Source organism: Arachis hypogaea, chromosome 20 (assembly GCF_003086295.3).
Source record: "Arachis hypogaea cultivar Tifrunner chromosome 20, arahy.Tifrunner.gnm2.J5K5, whole genome shotgun sequence".
NCBI lineage: Eukaryota > Viridiplantae > Streptophyta > Magnoliopsida > Fabales > Fabaceae > Arachis > Arachis hypogaea.
This window is the reverse complement of record NC_092055.1, coordinates 57,329,479-57,342,744: the sequence shown is the minus strand read 5'-3', so window position 1 is coordinate 57,342,744 and position 13,266 is coordinate 57,329,479. Positions and strand designations below refer to the sequence as shown.

General features: G+C 39.8%; 1 protein-coding gene and 1 non-coding gene across 2 annotated transcripts; one reads left to right on the top strand and one right to left on the bottom strand.

Annotated features, from left to right (window-relative positions):
* The first annotated feature begins 1,465 nt into the window (after nt 1–1,465).
* LOC112787375 (small nucleolar RNA R71) lies at nt 1,466–1,573 on the top strand. The gene has a single exon (XR_003194791.1). It is a non-coding gene; the product is annotated as a small nucleolar RNA R71 (small nucleolar RNA).
* Nucleotides 1,574–10,841: 9,268 nt separating this feature from the next.
* On the bottom strand, nt 10,842–11,615 carry LOC112785876 (uncharacterized). Its single transcript, XM_025829298.1, has one exon. The coding sequence runs from the start codon at nt 11,613–11,615 to the stop codon at nt 10,842–10,844; it is 774 nt and encodes a 257-aa protein (XP_025685083.1).
* Nucleotides 11,616–13,266: the final 1,651 nt, after the last annotated feature.

Here is a 13,266-nt window from a genome sequence, read left to right as displayed (position 1 = left end):
CATTCCATTGAAGGACTATTTCACCTCTGTCAACATCAATCACAGCTCTTGCTGTGGCCAGGAAAGGTCTTCCTAGGATGATGGACTCATCCTCTTCCTTTCCAGTGTCCAGGACTATGAAATCAGCAGGGATGTAAAGGCCTTCAACCTTTACTAACACATCCTCTACTTGTCCATATGCCTGTTTTCTTGAATTGTCTGCCATCTCTAATGAGATTTTAGCAGCTTGCACCCCATAGATTCCCAGTTTCTCTATTACAGAGAGGGGCATGAGGTTTATTCCTGAACCAAGGTCACACAGGGCCTTAAAAGTCATGGTGCCTATGGTACAAGGTATTATGAACTTTCCAGGATCCTGTCTCTTCTGAGGCAATGTCAGTTGATCCAGATCACTTAGTTCATTGATGAACAAGGGAGGTTCAACTTCCCAAGTATCAATGCCAAATAATTTGGCATTCAGCTTCATGATTGCACCAAGAAACTTGGCAGTTTGCTCTTCAGTAACATCCTCATTCTCTTCAGAAGAGGAATACTCATCAGAGCTCATGAAGGGCATAAGGAGGTTCAATGGAATCTCTATGGTCTCTAGATGAGCCTCAGAGTCCTTTGGTTCCTCAGAGGGAAGCTCCTTATTGATCACTGGACGTCCCAGGAGGTCTTCCTCCTTGGGATTCACGTCTTCCTCTCCCTCTTTGGGTTCGGCCAAGGTGCTTATTTCAATGGCCTTGCACTCTCCTTTTGGATTCTCTTCTGTATTGCTTGGGAGAGTACTTGGAGGGATTTCAGTGATCCTTTTACTCAGCTGGCCCACTTGTGCTTCCAAATTTCTAATGGAAGACCTGGTTTCATTCATGAAACTCACAGTGGCCTTAGATAGATCAGAGACTAGATTTGCTAAATTAGAAGCATTTTGTTCAGAGTTCTCTGTCTGTTGCTGAGTGGATGATGGAAAAGGTTTACAATTGTTAAACCTGTTTCTTCCACCATTATTAAAGCCTTGTTGAGGCTTTTGATCCTTCCATGAGAAATTTGGATGATTTCTCCATGATGAGTTATAGGTGTTTCCATAAGGTTCACCTAAATAATTTACCTCTGCTATTGCAGGGTTTTCAGGATCATAAGCTTCTTCTTCAGAAGATGCCTCTTGAGTACTGTTGGATGCAGCTTGCATTCCATGCAGACTCTGAGAGATCATATTAACTTGCTGAGTCAATATTTTATTCTGAGCCAATATGGCATTCAGAGTATCAACTTCAAGAACTCCCTTCTTCATAGGCGTCCCATTGCTCACAGGATTCCTTTCAGAAGTGTACATGAACTGGTTATTAGCAACCATGTCAATGAGTTCTTGAGCATCTGCAAGCATTTTCTTTAGGTGAATGGATCCACCTGCAGAAGTGTCCAGTGACATCTTTGATAGCTCAAATAAACCATCATAGAATATATCCAGGATGGTCCATTCTGAAAGCATGTCAGAAGGACACTTTTTGGTCAACTGTTTGTATCTTTCCCAAGCTTCATAGAGGGATTCACCTTCTTTCTGTCTGAAGGTTTGAACATCAGCTCTAAGCTTGCTCAGCTTTTGAGGAGGAAAGTACTTGGCTAAGAAAGCCGTGACCAGCTTATCCCAAGAGTTCAGGCTGTCTTTGGGTTGAGAATCCAACCATAATCTAGCTCTGTCTCTTACAGCAAAGGGGAAAAGCATGAGCCTGTAGACTTCAGGAGCTACTCCATTAGTCTTAACAGTATCACATATCTGCAAGAATTCAGTTAAGAACTGAAAGGGATCTTCAGATGGAAGTCCATGAAACTTGCAGTTCTGCTGCATCAGAGAAACTAATTGAGGTTTCAGCTCAAAGTTGTTTGCTCCAATGGCAGGAATGGAGATGCTTCTTCCATGTAAATTGGAATTAGGTGCAGTAAAGTCACCAAGCATCTTCCTTACATTATTATTATTTTTGGCTGCCATCTCCACTTTCCTTTCGAAAATTTCTGAAAGGTTATCTCTGGATTGTTGTATTTTAGCTTCTCTTAATTTTCTCTTCAGAGTCCTTTCAGGTTCTGGATCTTCTTCAACAAGAATGTTCTTGTCCTTGCTCCTGCTCATATGACAAAGAAGAGGGCACAGAAAAAATAATAATAATAATATGGATCCTTTATACCACAGTATAGGGATCCCTTTGTGAGTGGAAGAAAAGAGGGAGACAAAGAGTGTGATGTAAAAAAAGAAACACAACTGTGAGGATGGCAGAGATGTGAGATGAGATGTTAGTAGATGAATAAATAAATAGAATAGGATGGGAGAGGGAGATTTTTCGAAAATAATTTTTGAAAAAGAGTTAGTGATTTTCGAAAATAGTTTTTGAAAAAGGTTAGTAATTTTTTTGAAAATATTTTTTTTAAATCAAAAATAAAAATAAGAATAATTAGTTAATTAAAAAGAAATTTTTGAAAAAGAGGGAAGATATTTTCGAAAATTAGAGAGAGAGAGTTAGTTAGGTAGTTTTGAAAAAGTTAAGAAACAAACAAAAAGTTAGTTAGTTAGTTAAAACAAATTTTGAAAAGATAAGAAGTTAGGAGGTTAGAAAAGATATTTTGAAATTAGATTTTTGAAAAAGATAAGATGAGAAGATATTTTTGAAAAGATATGATAGAAATCAGTTTTTGAAAAAGATTTGATTTTTAAAATCACAATTAATGACTTGATTCACAAGAAATCACAAGATATGATTCTATAACTTAAAGTTTGAATCTTTCTTAACAAGCAAGTAACAAACTTGAAATTTTTGAATCAAAACATTAATTGTTATTGTTATTTTCGAAAATTTGGTATAAAAATAAGAAAAAGATTTTTGAAAAATATTTTTTGAATTTTCGAAAATAACTAAGAATTTTGAAAAAGATTTGATTTTTGAAAAAGATAAGATTTTCAAATTGAAAATTTGATTTGACTCATGAGAAACAACTAGATTTTTAAAAATTTTGAAAAAGTCAATTCAAATTTTCGAATTTGATGAGAAGAAAAAGGGAAAGATATTTTTTAGATTTTTGAAATTTTTATGATGAAAGAGAAAAACACTAAAAATGATGCAATGCATGAAATTTTTAGATCAAAACAATGAATGTATGCAAGAATGCTATGAATGTCAAGATGAACACCAAGAACACTATGAAGGTCATGATGAACATCAAGAACACATTTTTGAAAAATTTTTAATGCCAAAAAAAACATGCAAGACACCAAACTTAGAATTCTTTAATGCTTAGACACTAAGAATTCAAGAATGCATATGAAAAACACCATACAACACAAAACAAAAAATCATCAAGATCAAACAAGAAGACTTACCGAGAACAACTTGAAGATCATGAAGAACACTATGAATGCATGAAATTTTCGAAAAATGCAAGATGCACATGCAATTGACACCAAACTTATAACATGACTCAAGACTCAAACAAGAAACACAAAAATATTTTTGATTTTTATGGTTTTCTAATTTTTTTTTTGGATTTTTATTTTATATTTTTCGAAAAATTATTTTGAAAAAGAAAATAAGGATTCCAAAATTTTTAATATGAATTCCAGGAATCTTATGCTCTAAAGCTCCAATCAAAGGGTCAGGCATGGCTTAATAGCCAGCCAAGCTTTAGTATGTAACTCAGACATGACACGCCTGACATACTCATTCCCAAAGGAATTAGACATGGCTTTACAGCCAGCCAGGCTTCAACATGCTCCATGAAACACTAGAATTCATTCTTAAAAATTTTGAAGCCATAGAATAATTTATTTTTGAAAACATTTTTATAATTTTATTTTTTCGAAAACAAAGGAGAAAATTTTGAAATATTTTTGAAAAATTTTTTTGAAAACAAAATAAAAAGAAAATTACCTAATCTGAGCAACAAGATGAACCGTCAGTTGTCCAAACTCGAACAATCCCCGGCAACGGCGCCAAAAACTTGGTGCACGAAGTTGTGATGTCCAGGCTCAAATAATCCCTGGCAACGTGAGCAACTTGGTACGCGTAATCGTGATTACACTTTAATTATGTAAAATTCATGGCTCTTTCTTTCCCTGGCAATGGCGCCAAGAACATGGTGCCAATACCATGGTTCACAACTTCGATACAACTAACCAGCAAGTGCACCGGGTCGTCCAAGTATTACCTTACGTGAGTAAGGGTCGAATCCCACGGAGATTATTGGTATGAAGCAAGCTATGGTCACCTTGCAAATCTCAGTTAGGCAGATATAACTGGATAATGGTGTTTTTGAATTTAATATAATAAAATAGGGATAGAAATACTTATGTAATTCATTGGTAGGAATTTCAGATAAGCGAATGGAGATACTTTCGTTCCTCTGAACCTCTGCTTTCCTGCTATCTTCATCCAATCAGTCTTACTCCTTTCCATGGTTGGCTTTATGCAAGGGCATCACCGTTGTCAGTGGCTACATCCCCTCCTCTCAGTGAATAATATGCTCACGCACCCTGTCATGGCACGGCTATTCATCTGTCGGTTCTCGATCATGCTGGAATAGGATTCACCCTCCTTTTGCGTCTATCACTAACGCCCAACAATCGCGAGTTTGAAGCTCGTCACAGTCATTCAATCATTAAATCCTACTCGGAATACCACAGACAAGGTTTACACTTTCCGGATTCTCTTGAATGCCGCCATCATTCTAGCTTACGCCACGAAGATTCTGGTTAGGAGATCTAAGAGATATTCATTCTAGCTTATTTCATATAGAACGGAAGTGTTTGTCAGGCACGTGTTCATAGGGGAGATGGTGATGAGCGTCACACATAATCATCACCTTCATCACGTTCTTGGGTGCGAATGGATATCTTGGAAGCGAAATAAGATGAATTGAATAGAAAACAGTAGTACTTTGCATTAATCTTTGAGGAACAGCAGAGCTCCACACCTTAATCTATGGAGTGTAGAAACTCTACCGTTGAAAATACATAAGTGAAAGGTCTAGGCATGGCCGAGATGGCCAGCCCTCAAACGTAATCTAAGATAGCATACAACTGATCAAAGATACCTAATACAATAGTAAAAGGTCCTATTTATAATAAACTAGCTACTAAGGTTTACATGAGTAAGTAATTGATGCATAAATCCACTTCCTGGGCCCACTTGGTGTGTGTTTGGGCTGAGCTTGAGTGTTGCACGTGTAGAGGTCCTTCTTGGAGTTGAACGCCAGCTTTTGTGCCAGTTTGGGCATTCAACTCTGGTTTTGGCTCCTTTTCTGGCGCTGGACGCCAGATTTGGGCAGAAAGCTGGCGTTGAACGCCAGTTTACGTCATCCATTCTTGGCCAAAGTATGGACTATTATACATTGTTGGAAATCCCTGGATGTCTACTTTCCAATGCAATTAGAAGCGCACCATTTCGAGTTCTGTAGCTCCAGAAAATTTATTTTGAGTTCAGGGAGGTCAGAATCCAACAGCATCAGCAGTCCTTTTTCAACTTCTGAATCTGATTTCTGCTCAAGTCCCTCAATTTCAGTCAGAAAATACCTGAAATCACAGAAAAACACACAAACTCATAGTAAAGTCCAGAAATGTGAATTTAACATAAAATCTATTAAAAACACCCCTAAAAGTAACTAGATTCTACTAAAAATATACTAAAAACAATGCCAAAAAGCGTATAAATTATCCGCTCATCATATAACATGCCTACCTGCTTCTTGAACTACTTTTTGTATATGAATATTATCTATGTTTTACTTGTTTGCATTAATTGTGATTGTCTGATGCGGAGGAGGTTAGGTAGGCGGTGGCGATGGGATCGCACGGAGGTTAGGTTGGCGAGGGTTGTGGGATACAGCGGTGTGATTAGTATTAGTTAGAATTCCCCTAAGTTTAGATAACCCGGTTTATGGTTTAAGTTCTTTAAATATTTATCTATTTTGTTCTAAGCTTGAATATCCGTATGTGATGTGAAGTTCTAGGATTGCCTTCGACATCCCGGATCCTTACATCTTACATCATTGGGCACTGTTACCATACTGAGAACCTCTGATTCTCATTCCATACTTTGTTGTTGTTTTTCAGATGCAGGTCACAACCCACCTCGGTGAGTTGTCTGGATGGTGACAGAAGCGAAGGATCCGGATACCTTTTGAGTCTCTTGATTTATTTTGCTATACATCTCTCACTTTTGTATTTTGGTTAGCCTAGAGGCATGTATTGAGAGAACGAAACTTGTATAAGCTGTTTTTACTATCTGGTTTCATGTATGGTCTTTATATGGCTAGCTGGCTTAAACTCCGCGAGCCGTGGCTAGATTCTTATGATATTATACTATGATATTTTGTTATATGGTATCTATTTCTTGTACTTTAAGTTAGTAGTTTCGCTAGTACGTTTTGTGCTTTTCAAATCCTGTTAAATGAGCTATATCCTTCATCAGGCTTCTAGAATATATTATTTCCTTCTATATATAAATATGTATAAGCCATAGGACTATCGTAACATATGATTAACCTTAGCTTTACAGCTAGAGGTAAGGCTTAGGGTAATTGGGGTGTTACACAATAAGGACGTAAGTCATGGGCAATGAGCATAAGAATGGTAAACATGAAGCAAACTAGGCTCAATACACTTAGAGAAGAGCAGGTGTATGAAGAAGAAGCACCAAGGTTAGAGCACAAAGTCAAAATTGAACTAAAATGGTGTAGGTGCCTTTCAACAAACACTTGGTGTGTAATATTCAATGATGAGCAAGTGGGAGGAATTCATACAAAAATATCCCAAATGGAATACCAAACAACAAAACAACACCACATAGTCACAAAGAAAACAAGAGACATCAAAATGACCCCATTAAAGCAAGAGAAACTCAAAGTTCAACACCCATGGAAAATATGAAAAGAGAGAAAGCAAACAAGCAAGAACAAATTAAGAAAAATGCATCTAAAAAGAAAAAAAAGAGAAACTAAGTACAACTAAGAAGAGAAAAAAAATTTAGAATAAGAGACAGAAAGAAGAAGAAGGAGTAGGACTAAAACCTTTAAAAGAAGAAGAAAGCAAGGTGGAATGTAAGTGGAAAATAGGAGAGGAGAGGGAAAGGAAAGAGAGAAGAGAGAAAAAGTGGGACCGCCGGAGGTAACGATGGTCATCGGAGGCGGTGGTGGTTGCTGGAGATAGGGTTGTGGAAGATGGAAAAAGAAGGAAAGAGGTGATGGACGAAGAGAGTTGAAGAAACAGGGCGCGCTGTGTATTATGTGCGTCAGGGGTGCAACGCGTGCGCGCCATCCACGTGTACGCGTGGATGGATGGAGAAGGGAAGTGACGCGTAGGCGTCCCCCACGCATACGCGTGGGTTGCAGAAAGGAGAGATGACACGTACGCGTCAGGTTATGCGCATGCGTGGACAGAGTTATGCCTTGGGCACAAAGTTAGCACAAAATAGGCACAACTCTCTGGTTTTTGTACCAGGAGTTGGGTGCAGTACATTCGACGTGTACGCATCTATCATACATACGCGTGGATTACAAGATTGGCGACCGACGCATAAGCGCCGACCATGCTTACGCGTGGGTCGCACTAGCACAAAGTAGGCACAAAGGAGGCACAAGTCTCTGGTTTTTGTACCAGATATTCCAAAATTCGCAACCAACGCGTACGCATCGCTCATGCTTACGCGTGGGTGTGCGAAATGACAAGGGACGCGTAAGCGTCATCCACGCTTACGCGTGGGTCGCAGTTGTACCGCTGGCACAAAACGGGCACACAGTAGGCACAACTCTCTGGTTTTAGTACCAGGAGTTGTGAAGACGCGCCGACGCGTACGCGTGTAGCACGCTTGCCCGTCGATAGACCCCGTTTTTTTTCATACACATGAGGAGGAGCAATTATAGCACAATTTGGTAGTAATACATGCTAAAGTGGTCAAAGACGTCAAAAATCTCATGTAACACTCAACCTTAAGCATTTCTTCAACATCTTAATTCAATCAAACCATTATCAATGAACTCCTCATGAGCAATTTAACACAAAAATCAAGCAAAAATCAACTATACTATGAACAAACTCACAAATCAAGCAATCACAAAAGGCACAAAGACTCTGAAAACTATGTGCAAGAAACTATATACACAAGAAGATCATACCATGGTGGGGTGTCTCCCACGTAGCACTTTTCTTTAACGACCTTAAGTTGGACGGTCATGAGCTCAGATCTCTTCACCTTCGGGGGCATCCTCAAGAAGGAACACCTCAACTTCTTTGTTGCTTTTCATCTTCTCTCCATGGTATAGCTTCAGACGATAACCATTAACCTTGAAGATTTTGGGGCTTGAAGGGTGGCTTAGGTGGTAGACCCCATATGGCTCCACTTTCTCCTCTCTATAAGGACCTTCCCACCTTAATCTTAACTTGCCAGGCATCAATCTCAACCTAGAGTTATAGAGGAGGACTAGCTCTCCAGCTCTAAACTCTCTCCTTTTGATATTTCTATCATGCACTGCTTTCATCCTCTCTTTGTAAAGCTTTGAATTCTCATAGGCTTCCAATCGAAGGTACTAAAGCTCCACCAACTATAACTTCTTTTCGACTCCAACCCCAAATCCTGTGTTGCATTCTTTTACGTCCCAATACGCTTTATGTTCTATTTCCACTGGGAAATGGCAAGCCTTCCCATAGACTAACCGGAACGGGCTCATACGAATTGGTGTCTTATAAGCCGTCCGGTAAGCCTAAAGCGCATCGCTGAGCTTAGAACTCCAATCCCTCCTATGAGGCTTCACAATCCTTTCTAATATGCACTTGATTTCCCAATTGGAGACTTCGGCTTGGCCATTTATTTGGGGGTGGTATGCCGTGACCACCTTATGGATGATGCCATACTTCTTCATTGAACTTGCCATCCTTTTGTTACAAAAATGCGAGCCTTGATCACTCACGATTGCTCGTGGTGATCCAAAGCGGCAAATGATGTTATTCCGAACAAAAGAAAGAACTACATTAGCATCATCATTTCGGGTGGGAATTGCCTCCACCCACTTGGAAACATAGTCAACAGCCAGCAGAATATACATGAAATCGTTAGAATTTGGAAAAGGCCCCATGAAGTCAATACCCCAAATATCAAAAATTTTGCAAAACAACATTGTTTGTTGGGATATCTCATTCTTCTTAGAGATATTTCCAAACCTAAGGCATTGTGGACAAGAACTACAAAAGAGATATGCATCTTTGAAAAGTGTAGGCCACCAAAATCTGCAATCTAAGACCTTCTGAGCCGTCCGTTGAGGACCAAAGTGGCCACCACCCTTGGAAGAGTGGCAAGCCTCCAAAATAGAATAATGCTCAGATTGCAGTATACACCTCTTAATTATTTGATCGGTACCACATCTCCACAAGTATGGGTCATCCCATACATAATATTTGGATTCGCTTTTGAGCTTATCCTTTTGATGTTGAGAGAAATCGGGAGGAAAGGTGCGAGCGACCAAGTAATTGGCAATAGGTGCATACCAAGGGATCACTTCGGATATTGCTAGCAAGCCCTCAAGATCAGAGGGAATGTATCATTGATAAGAGTGGAATCGCCCTTTGTGTGCTCTAAGCGACTCAAGTGGTCCGTCACCAAATTTTGGGAACCATTCATATCTTTGATCTCTATATCAAACTCTTGTAAAAGCAATACCCATCGGATCAACCTTGGTTTAGATTCCTTTTTGGCCAATAAATACTTTAATACCGCATGATCTGAATATACTACCACCTTAGAGCCAAGTAAGTAAGCTCGGAATTTATCCAAGGCAAAGACAATTGCTAACAATTCCTTCTCAGTGGTAGTATAGTTGGACTGGGCTCCATCTAAAGTCTTAGAGGCATAGGCAATGACATAAGGAATTTTACCCTCGCACTGAGCTAGTGCCGCTCCCACCGCATAGTTTGATGTATCACACATGATTTCGAATGGCGTACTCCAGTTAGGCCCTCTTACGATAGGAGCTTGGGTCAAAGCAATCTTTAGCTTGTCAAATGCCTCCATGCACTCTTCACTCAAATCAAATTCCACACCCTTTTGCAACAATCGAGAGAGAGGTAACACCACCTTACTAAAGTCCTTGATGAAACGCCGGTAAAAACCTGCATGACCAAGAAACACACGGACTTCCCTCACAGAAGAGGGCTAAGGCAAACTAGAAATAACATTGACCTTTGCCGGATCAACAGAAATACCATCTTTAGAGACAATGTGCCCTAAAACAATACCTTGTCTTACCATGAAATGACAATTCTCAAAGTTTAGCACAAGGTTTTATTTAGTGTACCTCTCTAATACTTTTGCAAGATTGTCCAAGCAAAGGTCAAAGGAGTCCCCATAAATACTAAAATCATCCATAAACACCTCCATGCAATGCTCCAAAAGATCCGCAAATATACTCATCATACACCTTTGGAACGTAGCTGGTGCGTTGCACAAGCCAAATGGCATTCTTTTGTACGCATACGTTCCGAAAGAGCATGTGAAAGTCGTTTTTTCTTGGTCTTCTGAAGCAATATGGATTTAGAAATATCCTGAATAGCCATCTAAGAACCAGTAATGAGATTTAACACACAAACGATCAAGTATTTGATCGATGAAGAGCAACGGGGTGACCACTTACACGGGGCTCACCCACTCACTATCCGAAATCGGATAAATAATGTCGGCTTCTAACAACCGGGTGACCTCCTTCTTCACAACCTCTAGAATGGTAGGATTTAGATGCCTTTGAGGTTGCCTAACTGGTTTGGCTCCTTCTTCTAGAAAAATTTGGTGTTTACACACTTGAGGGCTAATGCCAACTAAGTCCGCCAAGCTCTACCCAATGGCCTTCTTGTTCCTCCTCAAGACATTAAGCAACTTCTTCTCCTGTTGGGAGGTAAGCTCCCCTGCAATTATCACCGAGAACTTTTGGTTCTCCTCAAGAAAGGCATATTTTAGGTGGGTTGGGAGTGGCTTCAAATCTGCACTTGGTTCATGGTTAGGCACTTGATCATCCGGTAGCACCGAATGTGGTAAGGTGTCTTCTTCACATACATGGGAACTCCCCACACTTGGGTCTTGAATCATACTCTTTCCATGAAAATCATCTTGGTGAACTTTGGCCACAACATTATCAATCAAATCACACCGGAAGATAGAATGATCCTCCGGTGGGTGTCTCATGGCTTCATCAAGATTAAAACTCACTTCTCTTCCATCGATCTCAAACGAGTAAGCACCCGAAAATACATCCAATTTGAACCGGGAGGTCTTCAAGAACGGTCTCCCAAGTAAGATAGATGATGTCCTCCCGGAGTCACTAGGGGGCATCTTAAGATTATGAAAATCAATTGGGAAGTCCAACCCCTTTATACTCACTAGAACATCCTCCGCAATATCTACCACAGAAATTATGCTTTTATCCGCCAAAACAAACTGGGTGGCCGACTGTTTCAATGGTAGAAGCTTCAAGACCTCATAAACAGACAAAGGCATAATGCTCACACAAGCACCAAGATCACACATGCAATCAACAGATTGTACCCCATCTATGGTGCAAGTCACTAGGCAAGGACCGGGGTCACCATATTTTTCCGGTATATCATCCATTAAAGTGGAAATTGAGGTTCCCAATGGAATAGTTTCTAAATCATGAATCCTCTCCTTGTTCACACATAAGTCCTTTAGAAACTTGGCATATTTAGGGACTTGGCGGATAGCATCAAAGGTAAGAATTGTTACCTCAACTTTCTTGAATATCTCCACTATTTTGGGATCCAACTCAACTTGCTTCTTGGTCTTCCTTGCCAATGTGGAAAATGGGATTGGAGTAGCTTCTTGCAAAACATCTCCATCCTTAGGAATTCCACCCTTTGGTTGTAATCACTTATTCAACTACCTCTTGGATCTCATCCTCCTCTTCGACTTCTTCTATCTCAACCACATCCTTATCTTGAGTGACCTCTATTGGTCTTGGCTCATTGGGACACCTCTCTTATAATTTGGTGTCAGACCTCAAGGAGATAGCATTGATGCCACCCTTGGGGTTGGGTAAAGGTTGAGAGGGTAAGGCACTAGAACTTGGGGGTTGAGTGGTAGAAGTAGAGGATGGTTCCATACGGGAAAGAAGGGCTTGGATACTAGAGGTAAGACCGGTAAGGCTTGAGGCAAGTGTGGTTTGAAGCTCCCTTTGTCCTTGGAGAATGGAGCAGAGTGTCTCATCTTGGTTGGGGAAGAAGAGGCATAAATGATTTGAGGGGCTTGTGGTTGATTGAGTTGAGGTGCTTGCCTTTGATGAGGTGCTTGGTAGGTTTGGTATGGTTTGCCTTGGTTTTGGTGTTGATATGGGGGTTTTGTTGGTATCGGTTTTGTTGGTGGTTGTTATTCCACTTTTGTTTCCCACCATTGTCCCTTCTTCCTTGATTATAGTTGTCCCTCCATCCTTGGTTAGAGTTATCTTGCCAACCTTGATTAAAACTACCCCCTGGATTATCGTTGCCTCCTTGTTGGTGATACCCTTGGTTTAGACGATTATAGTAGGCATTAGTAGCCAGCAAGGTATTATCCTCTTGGAGACTTGGGCATTCATCGGTGTAATGGGAGTAACAAGAGCAAATTCCGCACACTCTTTGGGAGACCAACTGTTAACTTTGTTGTTGTTGAGGAGGTGGAGGTTGTTGTTGATTGAGTTGGAGTTGCTAGAGAATATTTGTCATCTCTCCCAAGGTCTTGGTAAGGGCGACGGTCTCACCACTAGAAGAAACTTCATTTATGGCTCTTGGATGATGGTTTCTTTGTCTAGCATTGATGGGTGGAAAATTACCAATTAAGAATTTAGTGTAGAAATAATGTTGCAACTACAGTTCTTAACCGACGAAAATTTCACTTATGAATTTAGAAAGAATTGTCACAATTTGAGAATAAATTACTGGGAGTAGAATTCCCAGGTCGTCTCCCAACGAGTTGATAAAAGAGTGCAATTTATTGGTTAGGAATTTTTCGAGAAATTTTAGAGTTGGTGAAAAATAAATGGTTATAAATTAAAGCAATAAAAATTAACAAGAGAAATTATGTAATTGAAATAAAAAGCCTTGACCAGGAGAAGATTAATCGAAAGTTCTATCCTTGTTGGATTTTCCCAAGTGTAATAGTAAGAGGTTGTTGTTTTTACTTAGTTAGCCTTTACCGAATAAAGGAAAGTCAAGTAATTGAGCCAACTTTGATTCACAAGTCCTAATCCTTTCCTATGGAAGGATTAGCG